This window comes from Argentina silus (genome assembly GCF_951799395.1).
Source record: "Argentina silus genome assembly, chromosome: 17".
NCBI lineage: Eukaryota > Metazoa > Chordata > Actinopteri > Argentiniformes > Argentinidae > Argentina > Argentina silus.
The window spans coordinates 4241292-4264521 of record NC_139671.1 but is presented as its reverse complement, the minus strand read 5'-3'; the positions used below and the strand labels follow the sequence as shown (position 1 = coordinate 4264521).

At 45.0% G+C, this 23230-nt stretch overlaps 1 protein-coding gene across 1 annotated transcript; it reads left to right on the top strand.

The window, feature by feature from the left end:
* Nucleotides 1-3761: 3761 nt before the first annotated feature.
* On the top strand, nt 3762-21473 carry cep170bb (centrosomal protein 170Bb; the record flags this gene model as incomplete). The annotated part of the gene is made up of 19 exons (XM_083689453.1): nt 3762-3866; nt 8212-8301; nt 9277-9357; nt 9892-9948; nt 10233-10350; nt 12389-12505; nt 12644-13165; nt 13281-14488; nt 14793-14984; nt 15697-15817; nt 15925-17676; nt 18223-18463; nt 18683-18842; nt 19235-19273; nt 19892-20029; nt 20259-20347; nt 20755-20848; nt 20935-20986; nt 21247-21473. 19 exons carry the CDS (start codon nt 3762-3764, stop codon nt 21471-21473), a joined length of 5403 nt encoding a protein of 1800 aa, XP_083545579.1.
* Between the last annotated feature and the right edge of the window lie 1757 nt (nt 21474-23230).

Here is a 23230-nt window from a genome sequence, read left to right as displayed (position 1 = left end):
TTTTGGCAACAAACGTACCCGTATGACACCACAGCTCAGTGGTTCACACTATAATACAGTATTATTAATGACTCTTAAGGTACAGTACTGTAACTGACATGACAAGTCATATTTTGGAACATGTTGCATAGTGCGCCATCTACTGGCAATAGGGGTAATTGATATCAGCTGAACATTGTCAGAATGGCCCACTATGCAGTAGTAATGCTTATTTTTATAAACAATATCTGCATTTTCAGCAAAATCAGTAACCATCAATTGGGTTCAAACAACCCGTAAGTGGTAAAGCAAGATACATTTTAGGAAGAATCATTCAAGATGTATTCGATTGCGGAAAAACGAACAAATAAAGGAGAAAAGCGTCCAAATAAAATGCAGGGAATATCGCCGTTGTTGTTCAGTGCAACAGTTTTTCATCGGAATATAAAATTAGACCCACACCAAAAGCAATTGTATTTCGTAACCAAGGGCGTGGGTTTACCCCCAAAAAGGCGTGGCAGAATCATTTTACCTGACAGCTACAAATGAAGGATGAAAAGGCTGGCACACGGCATCGAAGCGATCAAAACTATTTCGGCAACAATATACTCTTCGCCCGCATCGATATGTTACAATCTGACACTCGACTATCATTTTAATCTCATTCTGTGAAAGGAAACAAAAGATATGACGTCATCCCCAAAAAATGTGTCCTATGCCCCCCCACGTGAATGACCAGCAAACCGTATGATCAATATCTGCATTTGAAATCCTAACCCTTGAAACAAATCGGCTACATTTAACTTAGATAACAGATCAGTGGGATATAGGCTATAGGCTCCACCGTGTCTTGTCGCTAGTGAGCAGGTGCACCCAGCAACGTTTGATATTCGGCGCTGGTGGGGTTGCGTCAACAACCTGCCGAGCTGGGAGGCGGTGCTGGTGGACGGTCGGCGACACCAAATGCCATAACAGCAGCATCTGATAACACCACCAAAACTGTGCATGGTATTCACCTGGACCAGCAACGACAACGACTGGCAGCCAATATTCATCGACAGACTGAATTTTCCAAAGGATTGCGTCAAGCTACCAGTATCAAGTATCTATTCCCGGCTATTCGATGGTGACATCGTGTGTTGCTTTTTGGAGGGGAGCAGCATCTGGAATATAGGTAGGTCGCAGGACTGGACACCACTGGGAAGCGATAATAAACAGATGATATTTTGACATTCCTGTGTCTTTTTCGGTGAGGCAGGCGGGAATAATATTGATACCGTTCCATGTAGTCTAGAATATAGCCGATGAAGATCTACACATTGACTGAAACATGGTCTGTAGGCGAGGCTATTGGCGATGCACGCCTTTTTATTACAGTGATAGGCCTACACACTCACACTGTCCATAGTAGGCCTATTTCTGACAATCACCCTCTGGTTTTGTCAATGTTATTATAGCATATTGAATTGCACACTGGCCTGTGATCTTTAACATAAGCAGTGTCTGGGATAAATCCTCTCTATAATTCTCTCTGATGCGATACGAGCATCAGGACCAGCCGTGTTAACTGATCGAGTTATTATCAGACCGTTATGACGTGGAATTGTCAGTGGTACCGGGAACCGGGTCGACTCGATTCAAGGACGCGTTTGGGTTCAGCATTGGAATGCAATGGGGATGGTGAATCAATTAAAGTCTGCTTAATACACACTCATTCTAGAAATGTATCATGTGCATTTGCGACCTAAGACACCGGTCGTAATGGAAGATGGAAATTGATGGAATACACGTGCCAGGATGAATAAAATGTCTATAAATTATTTAGATATGGCAGTATAGACCTGTAGAAAGCTGTTTCATTGTTTCTATCCAGGCAGATGTCACTGGCTCTTTGCTGTTAGGCCGATGTTAACAGTTATTGTGGCTTACAAATAATTACAGCTGGAAAATGACCCCCAGAGTTTATATGATGTTGTCAGCAAGGAGTGTTCATCAAGTCTTTTTTCAACATGGTCAACATTTAGGGGGGTAGATGTGATTACTAATGACAGAGATCCCACCGTTGCAATACAGTCACTTCCCCTGCTCCTCATTGTTACCCTCAAGCCAATGTAGTGAATAAGTGAACTTGTGAGGGAGACAGACATTGAACAGGAAATACTTCTATTGAGAAATGTAATATTCCAAAGCCATGGCTTTATCAGTGTAGCGGACGTGCTCCCAGTGCTGGACTACTACTACTACTATTACAGTAGACTTTTGAAAAGCAACGTAACCTTGTAGAGCCGTAGGCCTACCATGTGTCTGGATCGCCCCCTTACTCTCTCAGTTTATCATGACGCGAGGAATCATGCTTAACTAAGCTTAAGCATTAAACCTCACAGCTGAAAAATAAGTGTTCAGATTATACATACTGTTAAAATCCTAAACTACGCCTATGCTGCTGGTCACTGTTATGAAAGCCCCACAAACACACAATGTTGTCTTGCGCTATATTGCACTATATTACTGCTTTGCCGGCTTTCTGCTTAATGGAGGGGTCTTAACACAGATCTTGCCTCAGGAACAGAACATTTACACTATTGCAAATACCAAGACTTGGTGCTCAGTTAGGACTATACACTGTGCAGTAGCAGCAACTATCAACAGAATGTATGAAATGATGTCCACTTCTCATTTTTAATGGTGACCAGATGCCAGAGGTTAGCATAGCATCATTTCTAATAATCTAATTGACCCCCCTATAATTCAACACTGCCATGCGCAACTGTCTTGTACTGGCCCAACTAAGTGTAGATTCTCTATGTAGTTAAAGTAAAGTATGTTTGCAATATACAGGCTGCCTTTTGGATCTTCTGTGCATACACAGGCTTTTTTTCTACTGTGTTTGCATACAGTGCAAATTTGTGTTTTAATTTTATTTCCTAAAATTCACTGATACTGTTTTTGATTCAGCGATATCTAGGGCGTGGATCTGATGTTTTACACACATGAGTCCACATGGTAGCATCCTCTGAGTTTGGCCTCCCTTGGCACCGGTCCCAAAGCTGGCTGTCTCATTGCAGAGCTGAGTGATGCCCAGGGGGGTTATGGGTCGACACCCTGGCTACGGCTCCCTGCTGGGTGACATTGAGCCCATGCAAAGGGCACACAGTGTCGTTAGTCGTTAAAATGCTTCATTATGGTTGTAATTTCAAATAGGCTACCGGTCTCGTTTCCACCCTGACACCAGTCTGGCATTGATTTTTTCAATGATACATTCTCTCTCTCATGTCATTTCCTGTGATCAGCATGCTGCAGGGAATCTTGGGAATGTTGTGTGATGTAGAGTCACATACGTGCACTCAATGAGACAGCAAACTCAAATGACGATCAGTTGGTGACTCTGTGCCTCCCTCATAGCTACGGTGCATGCCCATGAGAGTGACATGCAGGCTAGGCTGCAGTAACACCAGAAGATTTACACCTCGAAGGTTTTACTTAACAATGACTGTGATGTATAGTTGATTCACTTACTTTAGACAAATGTACTTATTGTAAGTTAAAATTTTGATAAAAGCGTCTGAAATAAATGTCACTAAATGACACTAAAATGTCGAATGCAGTACGCGCGACTGTAAGCACTTGCCATTACCCCTTGTCTACATGATGGTGATAGTTGAATGCACTGTAGGCCTGTAACAATGGATAATGTCATAACATTCTTGTGAGCTACTCTGAGATGTCTGTCTCCTGTGTGTTTGTCCCAGGATGCAAAGGGGTTTCCTGTGGGGCATCTGAAGATGAGTGTGACATCATGGTTCCTGGTCAGCAGCTCTGGCACCCGACACCGGTTGCCGCGGGAGATGATCTTCGTAGGCCGGGAGGACTGTGAGCTCATGCTGCAGGTAGTTCTGACTCAAGACCTGTATCTGATTGCAGTTGTTTTAGTCCAGCATCAGGGTGAAAGTTTGTGATATTCATATCAACTTTAGACTTTTCCTGACTCCAGCCCCAAGTCCTCACCTCTTAAGGTGGACGGGCCCATAATTGGGCCCAAATTCTGCTTTAATTTGATTATTGATTACTTTATCTCCGTGTCATGTGTAGTATGTTATTCTGAACTATGATCTGAGCATATCCACAAAAAAATTCAAGGTTTTACCTATGAAATGGCATCTTGCTTTTGCATCTGATCATCATATTTTTTATGTTATAAGCAGTTTAGTTTGGGTCTGGTTTTTAGGTGGAAATTTGTCAAATAGGGAATAAATAAAGCTTAAGAGGTTAAGGTGGAATCCATAAGCTTGATTACTGCTCAAGACAATAAGTGGATACGTTTTGGAGGACTGAGGGAGACTGTTGACCAACACTGGTCTGTGTTGGTGCAAAACCCAGGAAGAGGAATAAGCATAAGTTGTAAATTGACATAAATCCTTTTTTAAAATTCAGATCGATCTGTTCTTTGTCTTGTTACCAAGGGGCACAGTAGATTTACAGATTACACCTTTAACCGTAACTGTAAATCTAACCAGTTGACTGTAGCTGGAGTGCTGGAGTCTTTGTATAAACCAGCTTTACTGTTGCTGTTTGGCAAGACAAGAGCTCACCAATTCAGAAACAGTAACTTGACTGTAACCCCAAACCCTAACTCTAACCCTTAAACTGCTAATTTCCAACCCTTATTCCTACCCCTGAATATACTGTAATACTTATGTAATGTAATGTCAAATCCTATTGGAGGCTTTAACATTAGGAAGTTAGTCTTTAATTAGAAATTGTATCCTCTAGCGCAGATAACTGGAAGGATCGTCGTCTATGGGTTGCTATTTGTACTCCTCCTCCCCTGTTCTGTGGAAGAGAAGGGCTCTTTGTGTGGTGCAAAAAACAATTGAGATCATTTAGAGATGACTGTTGTAGGTGAGATGGAACAGGGTGATGAAATTACTGCAATCTCCAGCAGATACAGTATGCCCAGGAGGCCGGGAGCAATCCAAACATCAGACGGTTAGGGTTCTCCTCTTTCCGAGCTGTGGTTCATGAAAGATGACCAGCTGCCCAAAGTCAGGAGATGTCTCTATCTATCTACTGTATTCTCCCTTGAAAGCATGCTCAGTTTTTCCACCATGCCAAAGTTTGCTGAAGAAAAACAAACCTTTGACCCGCGTGTTTTCACAGGGCAGCAGCAAACGCAGTTTATGTTGTCATTAGGGTCAAGGCTGTTTTCCTTGGACAAATCAGAGGGTAAAGGCTATTTTTAGAGTACCCTGATTGGCTAGACTGCACAGTGGGGGAAATTAACCTCAAACAGAACAGGAATCATTGAAGGAAGTAGAGGCCTTCCAACAAAGGACTGTTGTGATAGGATTTTAACGAGATGGCACATGGTGATAAGAGATGTTAGTGTTATATCAGCTTGAGATGAGTACCTATTGACGCGCGCGTGGAACAACAACAAAGTGATTTTAAAATGACTCTGCCGCGCAACGTCTAGAAATCACTCCCATTTTACGGAGGAAGGCTCCTTTAGAGGAATCAGTCCAGCTGTCAATATAACTCCTGAACCAGAGCTGAGGGAAAAAAAGAGGCCATTTATTTAGAGCAGGGCAATGGGAGTTGTCAAACATACGGTAACATGGTCCAAAATGCTTTTAAATGCCTGACAGTTGCCGTGGCACCAGCTCTGAGATCCTGACGATGCAGAGCTGTCAGCCCCTCAGGTTCCTCCTATGTGGGTAGCAGTTGCCAATAGCAACAGCTGAGGTGGACTTTTTTCCCCATATATGGCGGACAGACCTTTGTTGCCATCCGGGAACAGTTGTGTTGCAGTAGGTCCATTGCTCTCGCACTCTGTCCTTGTATCCCAGTTGTATCTCTGTATCTCTGTATCTCTCTCTCTCCAAACCTATCCTATTCCTCCTGCTCTGTTAGATCTTTGCTTCCTCAGATCTTTGCGTCTGATTTACACCACCCTCCATATTGATGGCCACAAATACCAGCCTTTTGTCCCACCTGCCAAATCACAGTGGTGTCTGTGTCCAGCACTATTCATCAGCATTGTTTAGAGGTGGAAGCTCCCTTATCTGCCTACACTGATGTTATTCTTTGGCTTAAAACATAATTTTGAATATATGACACCAGCTTTGGCACTATTTCACATGTCACCTCATTGTGTATTTGTTCATCACGCAGGATATTCATTGGGAGTCCACTATTATTGTAGGTCCTAGCCATTTTAGTGTCATAGAGGGTCCTGTACAATATGGGGCCCTCACTTGAGGTTGGCCCATGGTTAGGGTGGGACTACGACTCTTTGTCTCCTGTGTGGAGCGCCAGCATCACTAGGTCACTATTATGTGGAGTAAGTTATTTGTATCGCATTTAGCCCAGCAAATTGGCAATGACAGCAACGCAGCTAGCTTCAGGGCAGTGTCCGGAGCACTCGATACGCTTGCCTGGGTGAAGGCTTCTGACCTATTTTGTCATTTTGTCACAGTGGGGAAATCCTTTTCAAACATTGCCCACTTTTTGGTAGTAATAGGAACTTGCTTTTTGGGTGGTAGACATTAATATATGTAATCCAGGGGTGTCGAGCTCTATTCCTGGAGGTCTGATGTAGAGTCCTGCATCGGGTCGGGGACCTACAGTACCCTGTGAATGGTAAACTGCCCAAAAAATATTTTTGTCATTCTGTAAAATCGTGGGTCAGGTTGCGGTCCAAAACAAGAGTGTCAGGTTGGGTTTAGTTTTATGTTTTGTGTTGCCTAGTAATGTCATTCTGCCATCAGACCTGCGCTAGAGGGAGACAGACCACATGTTCTTGAGAAGTAGCAATGACAATGTAACTTTCTCCCTATTGGCTTGTGTCTGGTTAGGTTTTGGGTGAGGGTTGGGAAAATGGACCCACGCAGAACTCATATTCTTGCTCTAGCCCAGCACTGACACACCTGATCTAACCAACCATGAAACTACGAGACAAATGATGCAGATGTTTGTTTGTATGCTTGTTCCCTAAAGGGAAATGCTGCAATGTTGAGGCACAACATGGCTCGACATTGCAGGAGTATACAGCCTAGCACCTCACAGGGTCTTTTTGTTCAGCTTCAGTTAGAGAGGCTGTATAATTGAGGGATGGTGGAAGGGATGAATAAAAACATGAATGTCAACAGCACGTCCGCTGATGAGCTTCACTGCTCTTTGAAGTGTCATGCTGGAGTAGGTAATGAGTAAAGAGCTAGCTCAGTCTCTGGTAATGTCAGTGTGTAACGAGGACGTTTGTTCTATGAGGTAGGTAATGATAAGTGTTTCGCTTGGATTCTGTCAGTGCTTTTGTGAGCTCCTCAATGCTCATTCAAGACACCTCTGTCATTCACAATCGTGGCATAACGTGAATGCACATTTTGATCCATCATTTGATACCGTGTTTTCCTCAGGTACCACCACATAGCATAAAAGCCTTTCGGGCCTGCATCTCACAGACGCGAGACAAAGCCACAGACTTTTAGTTAGTATGTTAAATTATTAATGTTAAAACGCCGATATATTTGTGAATACGCTTGCTTGAACACATGAAATGGGATGCCATGTGGCTAAATTTGATGAGGCGTGAGTGGGATGAGTTATGTGGTTGACAAAGGTACAAACAAAGGACCCTCCTCTGAACAGTACAAGGTCTCCTGCGTCCTTCACACTGTCTGACCATCAGTGGCAGGTAAATTACAGTTTCCATCTGCTCCTCATTTCCATAGGGAAGATGTGGTCAACCACATGGAAGAGAGATGCACGTTTACATTCTGGCCTAGCTTTCAATGGTTATAGTGGGTCACCCAATGAATGCAGGAGGTTCAACACATTCCCTTCCAATAGCGCCTGTAGTGGAAAAAAATCAACCTGTTACATTCTAAATAGACTGGACGTGCCAATTATAAAAAAAAAAAAAAAAAAAAGACTTTGGAATCTGGAGTGTTATGATGTTTTTAATCACTGCTTTAATCACTGCTTCTTATCCCATGTCTGCATCTGTAACCACACACTTCCCAGTATGAAGTGTGTTGGCTAGTTTGTAGGACATCACTCGATATTAAGAATATAGCGTAAATTGCAGAATGCAAGGTATTGCATTCCTACTCACTGTTTTATACATCCGGCAATGGTACTCACTGTGATATTGTATAATTCCCATCGAGAACAGTAATTTTACAGTAGACCTGCTCTGTTAGATAATCACACATGGTTCTCTCTTTTCTTCGGCAGTCTCGAAGCGTGGACAAGCAGCATGCTGTCATCAACTATAACCCAACTACCGACGAGCACCTGGTGAAAGACCTTGGGAGCCTCAATGGGGTAAGTACCAAGGGATTGGCAGAGAGAGAGTCGTACAAGGACTCCCCTTACATTTCTGGCTACACCGAAAATGATGAAAAACGGCTTAGATGTTACAGTATTCTGTAAGTGGTTCTAAACCTAGAGATACTGGATAACCAGCTTATGAACTTACTTCCGGCTATCTCTTTAGCCGTTCCATAAGTTAATGCTATCTAAAGAAGCAGGGAATTACTTGATGTAAAAGCTTTTTTAACATCGAAGCTGTCCTATAAAGATGGATTTTCGGTCTGCTTGCTGAAATGTACTCTGTCTCATGACAGAGTGAATTATGTGTTTTCATTGCTATTGCTTATGTCATGACAACTGCACCTCCAAAAATGCTGAGCCATTTTGCTGTATAGTAAAAAACAAACAAACAAAAAAAAGGGTTAGAAAAGGCTGTTAGATTGTGCTACTGGTTGAGAAATGTTTAAGTGTTTAAATCAGGAGGCTAGCTTTTAAATATTATAGGGGGGCTCTTTGTTTGTACGCTGATGAAGACTAAAGACTTCCCTCAGCTGTGGGTGGGTGAAATGGAAACATTCCAAATAGCGTTCACTGGACTGGATCGATGTTGTCAAATTAGCACTGCGCCAGCACTGGGCAAAGGACCTGTATTTAAGATTACCACTCCCATATATCTCTGGATTGGATTTCTATTGTCATTATGTGGTCCGATGCTATCTTACAAGGTTACCCGCAAATATACAGCTGTTAAATGTGGGGCCAGGAGTTCTTCCTGGGCATGTGATCTGATCAGGAAAAACGTCTGGCCCATTCTTGCACATGTTGATATCAAATGGTGACTTTGAAGTGAGGCATAATTTCTATCCCAGCACCTAATTGGGGCAATTGGGGTTGCTATTAAATCAGTGTTTTGATTAAAGGAATGGCTGGTATCCATGGCTCCGAATACTAAATCAGATGTGTTGTGTATGTTGTCTTCTCCTTCAGACCTTTGTGAATGACCTACGGATCCCAGACCAGACTTACATCACCCTAAAGCTGTCTGATGTCATCCGCTTTGGATACGATATCCTTTTCCTAACCTCCAGATTAATCTTGTCATAGAAGCTGGTTCTCTTTATAAGAATTGGACCCATTGTTTCAACACAATGGGATGGATTCAGCTGATCTCTCTGTCAGTTGCCTTGAATTCAGAATTCAGTACACAGCCTTTTCAAGGAGAATACAGAGGACTAGTTTCTTCTCCATGCGTTTGTGAACATGGCTGCAGAGGACTAAGAACTTGGGATGACACCAGTCTGATTCAGGCTCCAGATGCATGTGGTTGGGATGAGTTCTTTCCCACCAGTTCAACAAAGTGGGCCATTGTTTGCTCTGAGGCTGTTTACAACCATAGTAGGAATTCAAAGCATAGAGTGTTAATGGGTTAACGTTTAATCCCAAAATGTGTTGATTTCATTAAAAATAACATGTATGTCTCAAATTGGGTCAAGACAAGACTTTCTTTATTCTGTCATAGAAATAACCATGTTCACTGTAATGTTTGTCTGTGATGTATTTCCACTCATGAAATTGGCTATTGCCTTAATTCAGCTTTTACATGCCCATGTGTACATTCTGGAAAGGAGTCAGCACAAAGTTCCAGAGGAGGCACTCAAGGTTTGTCCGTATTTGTATATTTTTGTGTTGTTTATATGTGTATTTGTATGAATTAAGAGTAAACAGAGTTGTGTATTCTGTAATAGGTATTGACAGTTTTGGATATCTAGTGTTCGTTTAATCAGCACTTTTACCACAATGTTAACCTCACTTGTATGAAACACCAACCAAGTTGTATGAAACACTAGCATTCGAGACAGTCCTACCCACCTCTGTGCTGAATTTGTCTATGGCAATTCTGTGTCTGTTCCCTCTGAGTAATGTTGCGCCCCCTGCTGTTTTAGCATGAGAAGTACACCAGCCAGTTGCAGATGGGACTGAAGGCAGCAGAAGGGAAGAGACCTGAGCCCCACGATGACAAGTCCAAACTAGAGAAAACGGGCCAAAAATCTCTACCTCAAGGTAAGCGATGGCAACGGTGATTGTCTGACTGCTCAGAGTGTAGAACGCAACAGGATCTTATAGGAAATATTGCCTGTTTAGCTTTAAATTGTTTTAATCTGAAAACGGTTATGCTTGCATATTGTATGCATATGAGTTATTGTTGAGAAGCCATGGGGAAGACAGAAATGCTGCTATGACAACTCTGGGTACCTTTGCTTACATCTCTTGTGTTGTGTGGCATGCAGGCTCTGACCAACTCTGACTCGCAACACAAAAGAAGATAGGACAACCACTAATCTCCCCCTTTTTAATTTCCCAGTATGTTTTTATCCCTCATCAAAAATCATCTCTGCCAGGGGGTCCATGTGCTCATATTGACAGACATAACTGTGCTTTGATAAAAGCTTTTAGCTCATGATAGCCCAGGGATTTGGACGTCATGGTACGTTAAACATAAGCGTGCTTGCTATTTCCTTCCCTCCCCTCCCCCCACACTCTCTCTCTCTCTCTCTCTCTCTCTCTCTCTCTGTCTGTCTGTCTGTCTGTGTGTCTCTGTCTGCCTTTATTTTTTGGGTCTCTTCTAGTCTCCCACTTTATCCTTTTGGTCGGGATCTGTACAATATCTATGTGATTTTAAATAGTTTAGGTTGTTTGAGCTTGGTCGTATTTGAGGGCAACAGGACCCATTAATTATTCTGTCTGCTTTTTCCACCGAACATACAGCCGTTTTAATCTAATTTGAATGATTCTTTACATTGTGGGATTACCATGTGTTTATCAATTTATTTGGTAGACAACAGTTACTTGACAAAACCTCCTAGAAGAGGTTTCATTCTGATCACAGGCTGTTCTCTGAAAATGTGATTCAGCAAAACCCCAACATGGAATGGGTAGTGAGCATTTTACTAGTTAGCTTTTCCTCAAAGCAAAAAAGAGTCAAGTGCCTTGACCATGATGTCAGCGTCAGCTCATCCTATTTCAGTCATAATATTGTCCCTCCCCTCCCTCTCTCCCCTCCCCCACTTTGTCATCGTTCTCCCTCTCTCTGTCTGCCTCTCTGGTGGCTGTGGCCACATCCCATCTCCATGACAATGGTTGCCACACCCATAGTCGCAGCTCAGCCCCGGTGGCCTGGTTGATTTTGTTCTGCACTCATGCTAGTGCGCTCCCTGTCCAGCTCTCGGACAGGGTAAACATAACCCTCACACCATGGTAAATGGATCACTCTAGGCTAACAAGCAGCTAACACAACTGCTTTAGCGGGATGGGCAACCTTGTAACCTATGTGCCTGCCTGAAAAGCCCTTTTCCTTGCCCTGTGATGTAAATACAAGCCAGTGAAATCCAAGTGAATCTATACTGAAATCAGCACAGACATAAAACTCTGTAGTGCAGCCTCTGTGCTGGTATAAAGCCCTGAATGTCGCCTCAAGGATTTAATCAGTGGGAAACAGTGGATTAAAGATGGCAGCTTTAACTTCACACCTAATAGTGCTGTTCTGCCAGAGGCGTTAAATGAGGACTCATGGTCAAGCATTAACCAGCCTCTTCATTTTCCCATTATGGGGGTGTGTACAGGGGTTATTAATGGGTAGTTTGACAGCTGTAAGGAAGCATGTACTGTATGTCTGTCTTTTTGTCTGGGCCTCTTGGAACAAGCTACCTCCTGTTGGACATAACTTCTACAGTATGTGAGGTAAATGTGAAAATGTGTGATGCATTAGAGAAACAACTTATGTTACTGCAGCACCCAGTTAATCCTAACCTGAACCATCCTATTTGAGAATAACGAGTGGTTTGCACCTTGCAGTGAAGTCTCTGTAGTTTGGCTGGTGAAATACTTTTGGTGCCTTGAAATAGGGGGACTATGGATAAAAAGGGTTGTCATTTCTAAATGATGAAACAAATCTGACAAAACCTCTGAGAACAAAACAAAACCTCTGAGAACCTCTACTTTAACCTCACTGAAATCAAATAATTGGTTGATTTAAAAACGAACTACAAATGGCAAATAAACTTGAAACCTGAAAACTTGCTCTGTGTGTGTGTTCTCACAGAGGCTCCAATCTCCCGGCCCACCCCGTTATATGGCCAGCCCTCGTGGTGGGGGGAGGATGAAGCAGCCAGCAAAGGACAGCACAGTGAAGGACACAGACCAGAACAGGGTCACTCCGGTCAGCCCCCCTTTACTTGATCTTTTCCTTTAAATAATAATTGATTCAATTGTGGAGTATTTCCTATTTAGAGGATTTTTTTATGACAAATAAATATTACAGGTGGAAATTGGTATTTTGGAATGTTTCTACTTACAGAGATTCCAAAGGAAGGCTCGAACTTGGAGCCGGAGGTCAATGGCTCCCTTGCAGAATACAGGGATTCGCAGGGCAAGTCGGTCTTCCCTTACCACCGGGAGCCCAGCTACTTTGAGATCCCCACCAAGGAGTTCCATCTACATCCCAAATCGCCCGGGATGGAGCTCCACGAGATCCCCACCAAGGACACGGACACACCTCCTGCCCCTTCCACTCCTACTACCCCCACTGTCCCTGTGGTGCAGAGTCATGCCTCCTTCACTATCGAGTTTGATGACTGCACCCCAGGCAAGATCAAGATCAAGGACCATGTAACCAAGTTCTCTTCACGCCAACGTAAGCATCAACAAACACCATCTGGGAAACCGCTGGCCACCACGCCCACTGAGGTGATGTCAGCCGAGTGCAAGGTGGCTGATTGGTTGGTGCACAGTGATGTCAGCATGATGAGGAGGCGTCCCACATGTGAGGATGTTTACAGTACCAAGAGTGATCTGGCCATTAACACCAAAACCCTCAAAGGTTAGACTGGAAACATCTAAACGTCTTATAACTTGGGTGGTGGGGGAAAGGGTTGGTTCACTTAGTGATGTGTTTTTATGTCCCTCATTTGCTGTTTTTTGTTGTCGGTTGCTAGGACACCACCATGACGACGGGACCCAAAGTGATTCTGAAGATCCTGTCTTGAGTGGGAAGCGGAGCAAGTCGCACCATTCAGGCCAATTGCACCATTCAATCCAGTCTGAGCAGTCAGAGCTGTCACACCAGACTGTCCACTCCGAGCTTTCACACCAGTCAGTCCAGTCACAACAGACAGTCCAGTCAGTCCAATCACACCAGTCAGTCCAATCACACCAGTCAGTCCAATCACACCAGACAGTCCAGTCAGTCCCGTCACAGCAGTCAGTTCAGTCACAGAGGTTACCCCAGCCTCAGCAGTTTTCCCCACCCAAACACACTCCAGCCCCCGAGCGGCCCCTGTCACAGAGTCCTCCAGAGGCCCAGTCCCCCTCCGTCGGCTCCTCCAAGCAGGGCCACCAAGAGCCCCTTAGCCAACAAGCCTTCATCATAGAGTTCTTCGATGACAACCCGCGCAAGAAGCGTTCGCAGTCCTTCACACACAATCCTGCCCATGCCGACTCCTACTCTGCCCTCAAAGCTAAGCTGGAGCGACGTAAGGGCGGGGAGAGGCCGGCCTCCATGCACGGGCATATCCCGCCCACACAGCAGGTTACAGTTCCACTGAAGGGCCAGGGCCACAGCGCCCCCCAAAGGTCCAGCTCTTTGAAGAGGGAGAAAACAGAGGAACCTCTGAGCGGAGGAAGTGGCTCCTCTTCCTCCGCCTCCGGGCCTTCCTCCCGCTCCTCGTCCAGCATCACCATCAAGCCCTTTGGCAGTGTAGGGAAGAAGTCAAAATTGGCCCAGGAGTTTGCAGCAGGATTCCTGAAGGATGGCACCTTGTCCCCCACTAGAGATAAGACATCTCCCCCTCCCATGTCTGCACCACCAGTGATGATGTCACCCTCTCGCATCCGCATTCCGTCCCCCTTAGAACCCCCTGCCCCCTCCTCCATCTCTTACCCCTCCTCCCCGTTGAAACCTCCTCCACTTTCCCACTCTCCCACCCCTGCTCCCACCTTCTCCCAAACTCCCTCCCTTACCCCCATCCAGACTGCCTCTCCGGTCCACTCAGCTGTACCCTTTATGCCCCCTATGCTGCCCCTGGGTGTCCGTGGTGTGGTGAGGAATGAGGAGGAGGACAGTTTGAGTGACGCTGGCACTTATACCATTGAGACGGAGTCTCAGGACAAAGACGTGGAGGAGGCACGCAATATGATTGACCAGGTGAGCTTGCAGTGCACCACACTACTCACTCCTCAACATTTTTAAGGTCTGTGCCACCACCATTTGGCATTTTTTCACGATCGACCAAGTGCCTTGCTCACAATATGTAATTATTGTGATCAGTAAAATAATTGGGGAGGGGTGTTCTAACAACAATGGTACACTGAAATCCTACAAACAAATAGTTTGAGGGATGCATGCACGCAACCTCCTCCCCCTACCCAATCTCTCATCCCCCTCTCCTCCTGCTGACCCTTGCAAAGTGCCCCTTCCTCCTTCCTCATGCATGGTCTGTCCCTGACAGGTGTTTGGCGTTCTCGACTCACCGGAATACAGTGATGTGACCGCAGGAGTGTATAGACCTGTAATAAATGATGGCAAGGACGAGCAGGCTAGCCTCCGGCATAGCGACGGTAGCACTATGGATCAAATGGCAATGTCTGTGCATGGCTTATACCCAGCCTCCCTCAGTGGCGCCCCCTCAGGCCCAATTCAGGTAATCTCACTGTCCTACAGGAGAAATAGATGCCATGTTCCAACCCCAAAATATATGCATGTTTATAATTTTGTCCTTGATACCCCTTTGGCTTGTACAGTGCCCCTCAGTACCATTGATATACATATACATATAGATACTACTAACTACTGACCTTTCAATGGATTTCTATGAGAGATCTGAGATCTGGCGCAGTGAATCCAGGAAATGCCGTTAATAGGCACTGTCATAGCATTCATAGAGACATCTAATTGGTGGCAACAACCTACGCAGGCGCAGCCCGTTGCTAAAGTAGAGGTGCTTTTTACGTTTTTTTTTCTGACCTGATTGATGTACTCACCGACGCACGCCTTGGACGTGCGTGTATGCTTGTAATGTGCCTTCAATTTGGTGAAACCCCCTCCCTCAAAATTAACGAATATGCTTCTGATGTGGTTTGTGGGCTATGAAAAAAATCTGTAGAAGGGAGAAGACTACATATAGTAGTAGGAAATAATATAAACAGAAATCGCATTTTGGCCAGATGTAATGCAAAGTTTAACATGGGTTTCAATGGGGAAACTGACCTGCATGGCCACATGGCTACAAAATCTCTCGGCAGGATTGCTCACCTGCTCATTGCAGTGTACTGTCAAGTTTTGTGCAATGTTATATTCGTTGCCATCAACTTTTGGCAGCAGTGCTATATCTAACTCTCAACTGTTTCATTCAGATGCAGTCTGCTAACAATGCATCACTGGAGGGGCCTAAATGGGTTTCTCGGTGGGCAAGCCTCGCAGACAGCTACACCGAACCGGGATCTACTCCACCTCAGGGGGAATTTGCAGAAGGAGGTGTGATTGACTGCACTGACTGTTCAGAACTTCTGTCAGCAAACTGAAAATTGCCCGTGATATGTCTGTTAACTTGAAGAATTAAAAGTATGATCCTTTCTTTGTAGATTTGCGATTCATGAATCGGTCGATGATGAGCCACATCATTGATAACTCGGAATCAGAGGGAAGCCAGAGTTCTAGAACCAGAAGGCTCCTGCCCCAGGTGCCTCCTGGAGACAAGCCAGAGAGTCCCACCCCAAGCATCCTGATCCGGCACGACCATTATCAGGGTCACGAACCCATGGATAGGGGCTCTGGCACACCCCGTCAGCAGGACACTAGCCAGAGGTTGTGTGTCCAGGATGATGTAGACCCAGACAGCCTGAGTGATACCAGTCGCTCAGACGATGGCTCTATCCTTGAGAGGACCAGGAAGAACCAGACGAGGAAAGGGGCTGCTACTACCTCACCAGGGGAAAGTGGACATCAATACAGGGGTCAAGATAAGCTGTCTCCTTCTACCAAATCCACCTCCTTCTATATTGGATCTGAGGACAGCTTGGGCAAGCAAGACCTGGCACGGAGCCCTGTTCTGGCTCAGTCTGAGAAGGGACGAGATCCCCCAGCCAAAACATCCCCAACCACGGTTCTAATCAGGCATCTGAGCAGCCATGAGCCCCGTAGGCCAGGTGTCAAGCCTAACAACTCAGCCCCTAACCTTCACTCCCAGGACAAGGACGTCGTACCCACAAAAGACAACCCCACCGGCTCCTCCTCTTTTGTGAGACAGGAGAGCTTCACCAAAGAGCGACCGAGTGACGACATGCAGATCAAAAGGCTCCCCCACATCTCAAGCCACCCCACCCTGAGGGACATGGAGCAAAGGAGAGAGGCAGTCCAGGAGACACAGCCCTTTCTCAGGGAAGCGGAAGGTGCTCTCGCCTCTCTGGAGTTCAAGTTCCCATCATCAGGCTCTGGCCGCAGCTCAAAAAGAGGAGGTTCCTCCAGCCACATGGACGACTCTTTATCCGGAGAATCGGATGTGGATACTGCTAGCACCGTAAGCCTGGTTAGCAACAAGAACACTCCCGTCACGGCAACCAAGAAGAGAACCGTTGTCAGTGGCCTCCAGAAGGAGAGGTCCTCCTCCAGCCCATCCATCCAGGAGAAAGGCCGCCAGCCCACAGCCCGTGAGCGGCTGTCCGAGAAAAGGCGCAGCCATGTGGCTTCTGATAACTCCAGTAAGGCAGAGGTAGGCAAGCGATTTCATATGCGCCGCAGCACAGGTAACCGTGGCTCCCTTGACCTCTCCGAGGGTCAGCAGAGTTCTGCCCAGCACAGCTCTGGCGCAGCGTCTGACCATGAAGCCGGAACCCGCGTTGCAAGTCGCAACAAGAAGCTCATTGCTCCTCTGCACAAAGAGGACGACGCAAAGGCGGCCAAGACTGCGGCACAACAGGTGCTGACCCGGTCAAATAGCCTTTCAGCGCCAAGACCCACCCGAGCATCCATGCTCCGCCGGGCACGCCTGGGCGAGACCTCTGACAATGAGGGTGCCGAGACCGACAGGGGGTCTCAGAACTCAGACCACATCAGTGGACCCTCCAAGGCATCGGCAGACGCGAAGAAGCTCTCCAGACTGGACATCTTGGCCATGCCCAGGAAGCGCACAGGCTCCTTTACTGCGCCCAGCGACAACGAGTCGTCCTCCACAGGCAGGCCTGGATTCACCAACCGGAGTGCAGAGGCTGCTGTGCCGGCGAGGAAGACATCGGTTGGTGAGGCCAGGCAGGGGGCTGCCAGAGGGGCCGGAGCTTCAGGGAAGCAGCCAATGACTCGCACCCGGTCCAGTGGTGCCAAATACTCCAGCACTACCAGTGAGTATCGGCCAGTATCGGCCACTCATGGGAGTTGGGAAAGGTGTATTTTGTGTCAAGCACAGAGGCATTTCCATATTATTTGAACAACGCCTTCTAGTGAGTAGACATGACCTTTTCTGCCTTTCGGAGTGAGTCTGATTCAGTCTCTCAGGTGAGTAGCCTGATCATGCTGGGCAGTTAGTATTCTGGCTAATATTTCAGCAGGAGCTTGGTTCTGTTGGCATGAAGCAGTGTGACGCCCTTTGGAGCCTGCAGTGGTTACCATAGAAACACAGCTCCTGTCTAGACATCATCAGAGACATAGTGCTATTCGCCATTATGCCAGTTCTCTTTATTTTGATGTACATGTAAGATTTAGGAACATACTACAGAGAGTTACACATATTGAAATATGAATATTGTGCACTAGCATCTGGGATCAGCTACAGTTGTTAAATAAATCAATGAGAGAAATAATCAATGGATGTAATATGGACACTAAATACACTTCAGTTCTTACCCTGATACTGTACCTCTCTCTGAACTCTCTAATTTTTTTGTTAGGTTCCCGTCGAAGACAGAAGGGCTCAGACTCTACGTCCACATCTGAGGAGGAATATGAGGCCAGTTCTGGCACACCTAAACAGAAACGCTCCCATGCGTCTACCTCTACACAGACGCCCCGTGGCCAGAAGGCTGCAGCGGCCCGGTCCAAGTCCGTATCTCTGGAGACCGAAGAGGACGAGGTCCAGAACGAGGCAGACCACTACCAAAACTGGTCAACGCATAGCGCCGAGATCGCAAAGTAGTGTGACCTAGCATTTACTGTGCCTTGACAGGATAACCTGAAACCACTTACTATAACTATACCATATCCACATGTAAAGAATGGTGACGCATGTTTATGTAACGCTGAGTCACAGCGAGATAGGTGTACCTCAAGGTAGCTGTGTATTCAGGGGCATCAAATTTGTTTTGATATGATTTATTTGTTTTGATATGTATGTGATCATGTTTATTGTAGGCTCAGTCAGGACTTGGCCAAAGACCTTGCCATCCTGGCCCGTGAAATCCATGATGTTGCCGGGGAAGGGGACTCACAGAGTTCATCTGGGATGGGCACCACCACCTCTCCCAGCTCCATGCCCAACACGCCCGCCTCTACCATGTCTGCCCGAGAAGAGGTGCACAAATACCCACAATACACCTCAAACATGCCCCTCCAACTACTCACATCAGGACTTATAAAGGACTGTATACTGTGTACTTTCCCCTTCATTAAGTTACATTGTGTATTACTTTACAGTACTTCATTCATCACTAAGTGTTTAACAGCATCCTGGGCCTACAACCATAAAGAGTGTGTAGAGGCAACAGTGGCAACTGGCAAGGAAAGTCGTAATCAAGTGGAACTAGATCTGGTCAGAAATAAAGAGTACCAACGACCATTGATGTGCCACTAAACAACAACATAACGATCCCTAATCTGATATCCAATTCAGGCGCAGTGTCACGCAAAGGATCCGTTACCGCGCCTTAGATTCTCATGAGCATTTCTCTATTCTCTACTGTACAGAGTCCATATTCATCTTTGCAGGGGGTCCTCCCATCTCAGGTGCATACCTCAGTTACTCATCAGTCTGTCTGTCTGTCTGTCCCTAACTTTTCCTTTCTCTTTCTCCTCACCTCACATAACCCCACCCCCCATTGATCTTAACACTCTCCTCATTTGGTGTTGGATTGTCATGCTACAGATTTTTAGTTGGTATTATATTTTCTTATGTTGTTTCTGACAGTTGTATTGGAGGATGCTTTGATGATCTTGCTTGCAGTTTATGGTGAAAGACCTTTTAGGTTCATACTGTAAAGGCCTGCTATGGGCCTGCTATGGGCCTGCTAAAGGCCTGCTACTTCTAACTGTCACTGCAACCTGCACATTCTACCGCCATCACTTTCCTTTGTTGTTGTATCCCAGCAATACTAAAATTCACTGCGCACGTGAGTGCTCTGCTCTCACCGTTATAACTGCATGTTGGCTTGGTGCATGCATCCACAAAGCACTGTTCACCCTGGTCTTTCTCTAGTATAACAACATATTTTTCACTCCCCTGCAAGTCTTTGGAGATCACTGTGCCCTTAAAGTAGAATGTCTTGGGGCACTCTCTCAGTAGTGATGGTCATTGCCGTTTTTTCAGAAAATGCAGACCATGCACTTATTCTATTTTCTTCACAGCTGGTCCAACATATCCCAGAGGCCAGCTTAAACTACCAGAAGGTTCCGCCAGGTTCCGCCGCTGTCTTGGACCTGGATCAAAACATGAATGACCAAGACCTGAGCTCTAAGCAACGGCGTCCATGGAACCGTGAAGAGGTCTCTGTCCTGTCGCCCATTTCTCTTTCACTCTCACTAACTATTTATGATTTGGAAACCAAGGAACTATGACTAATAGTGCTGGCTGACGCAGAAATAAATGACACTCAAGACGCAAAGCTTGTTGCAGTTAGTTTTAGTCTGCTGGGAATTAGACTGCAGTACATTGATTCAGGTGAAACTACTGTATAAGCGTTCGGTTTGTTTGACATCCATGTGTTCCCTCCAGGTCATTTTGGACAACCTGATGTTAAACCCTGTGTCTCAGCTTTCTCAGGCCATTCGGGAGAACACAGAACAGCTGGCTGAGAAAATGAAGTAAGGGAATTTTGGATGTACCTCCTACTTTGTGTTCTTATTTTGACAGTAATGGGAAAAGAGATAGCAAATCGTTTCCTCTTTAGTTGATGCAGGGAGTTTTTTCAGGGCCAAAAAGTGGAAAGTTGCTGACTGGCCAAGTCAATCTCCAGATATTGATACAGATTATACTACTGAACATACGTTTCATTCGCTGAAAAGGGAGACGTAAGGCAAAACTAATAAAGGTAATGTCTTTATGGTGATAGCAACATCATCTTAAATAAATGCTGAGAATCTGTACTTTCACCTCATATTAACTGTTTGAATTCAAAGACAAACGTTTGGAGTACAGAGACAGAAGAAGAAAAAATGCTTCACTAAGTCCATTACTTATGCAGGGCACTGTATTTATTTTTCCCTGTCAGGGTTTTATTTCACAACAAGACGGAGGCTTGGGAGGAGATTGAAGCTAAAATCAACGCTGAAAATGAAGTCCCCATTTTGAAAACGTCAAACAAGGTTTGCACTCCCTTTATTGTTGGTCAGTGAGTTTTAAAATCCCATGGGAAAATGTCTCTTTATCATGTTTTGTTTTTCATTCTCAGGAAATCTCCTCCATTCTGAAGGAGCTTAGAAGAGTTCAGAAACAACTAGAAGGTAAGTGTTATGTATAGTAAGGGTTACTCTTTGTTGCTGCTATTTAGCATTACAGTAGATACAAAGTTATTTGCATTGCTGTAATATTCCTAAAAAGCACTAGAAGTCCTGAAAGCATTGGGAATATGGAATTATGTTGTTCCTGAAAAGCCATATGTCTGCATGCCCTATGCATACTATCAGACTGAAGCTTAAAACATATCCAGAGTAAGCCTATAATGAAGAATCTATTGCGACTGTAAATGTTATTGCTTCTGCAGTTATCAACACTATCGTGGAACCCAGTGGAAATCCTAAGATGGCCGCCATGGCTGCTGCTTCAGGGGACCAGGCCAGGTCTGCTTCAAGAGAGAAGAAATCCTCCACTAAGCCCACTGGGGACAAGCAGCGGAGCTCCGGCCCCTCGACTAGCCCCACCACTTCCAATGCCAACGTCACCACCAAGAGGGCCTCTCGGGGACCTGATGGGGCAAACTTTAAGGCCTAGTTAGGCTTCTGTAGCACCCTCTAGTGGTATCTTCCTTCATTACGCTGTAATACGTTTCATTCGCTGAAAAGGGAGACGTAAGGCAAAACTAATAAAGGTAATGTCTTTATGGTGATAGCAACATCATCATGACACAGCACTGTACATGCATTTTGAGTGGCAAAGATGTAACCGACTACCGCCGTTTAGAACCGCTTCCATATTGCACAAGCTCAACTGCAAATAGGCAAAGCTGCGTAAAAAAGAAGTATCTTGTTGCTTTCTTCAATAAGTGGATTGTTGTACAAAATAATAGCATATGCCTTGTTTACTTGTCCTTTGCGTGGTACAGTATGTGGGAGACCAGCATTACCCAGATGACCAGGAAAAAAACAGGCCACATCCCTGCGAGGGTTGTTCCATGCACTCATTGCGTTCCCCATATTGATAATCATAAAGAAAACACCGCCACTGTCCACGAGAACATGTGCTGGGCTGCTTCAATGATATGGCGTAACAGAGCAACATCACACGGAGAGGGTGCTAGGGTCCTATGCTTGTCTTGTAAAATATGATTCATTGAATGTTCCTGAGTGACTGGAACCTTGTACTGCTTGGCCAAAAGCTATTGAATGAAATGAACTGCCACTTTCTCTTTTTGTTTCTTTAATTGCTATGATTGTCTGATATTGTGAAAATGATTAAGATCTGTTCTATATGAATGTTGTGAGTACGGAATGTTAGAATAGTGCATCATAGAATGTTAGGTTTTAGACCTCTGACCCCCCCAAATGAATACAGAATATAACATAGGAAGGAAAAGAAGCAATCTTGGCATAAACGTCTTTAAAATGCTGCCTTTCTGAATGAAGCTGTTAGCTTAGGACAAACGACAATCTACATTGCAGACATGGAGTTATACAGTATCCTCCATTTTGTTTGTCGTCATATTCTACTGCAGTAGCTTTTGGATGGAAATGTAAGAATGATATATGAATCTTGACATGGGTATATCTTTTATGTTAGATCTTCATGACCTGGAAACTATTCTCTAAAAGTTAATCTACGTGTGCGAGTTGGTGATTCCATGCTAGTGGTGCCAGATTTCTCTGATGCGTTGATTGTATGGTACTAATGTAGCTCGTTGTGGTGTGAGGAACACAGGTTGTCTTTTTCCTGTCAATGTACATTTCGCGTTTGAGGATTTCAGAGTGACGGGATGATTGAATTGATGTTAACATATTCTGGAAAAACCAGCAAAGTTATAAGGTTGGTTCTGTAGGTCTGTAGTACAACTGTTGCTCAGAAATACAGTTTTTAGTTTAATATATTTTAGTGTCTACCAGTGCAGCTCAATGGTAGCCAAAAACATGTGTACAGAAGTAATGATGACTTGATTTCTTAATGCTAAATCAAGTCAAGTTTAGTTACCTTTAGGCTACTCTGTTACCGTGGTTTGACTGCGTTCTTCAATTGCAACTAAATCAGAATGTCTTTGACGCCTAATGACACCCAACGATATGAATTTAGTCAATATCACTTGAATAGATTTGGAATTTAAGTTGTGCCTGAAGTGTCCTGAAGTGTCAAATACACTTAAAGGTAGGGTACAGTATGTATTCTTTTGAATGTTTTCAGGCACTTAGAAGGTCCTGATAATAGACAATAACATCAAGGTGCATCTATACTGTACGAGAGGGCATTTTTACCTCAACAACATCCTCTACCAGCTCATCTCATACTCTATTGTGCACTAAATGAGTCTGCAATGCAACGAG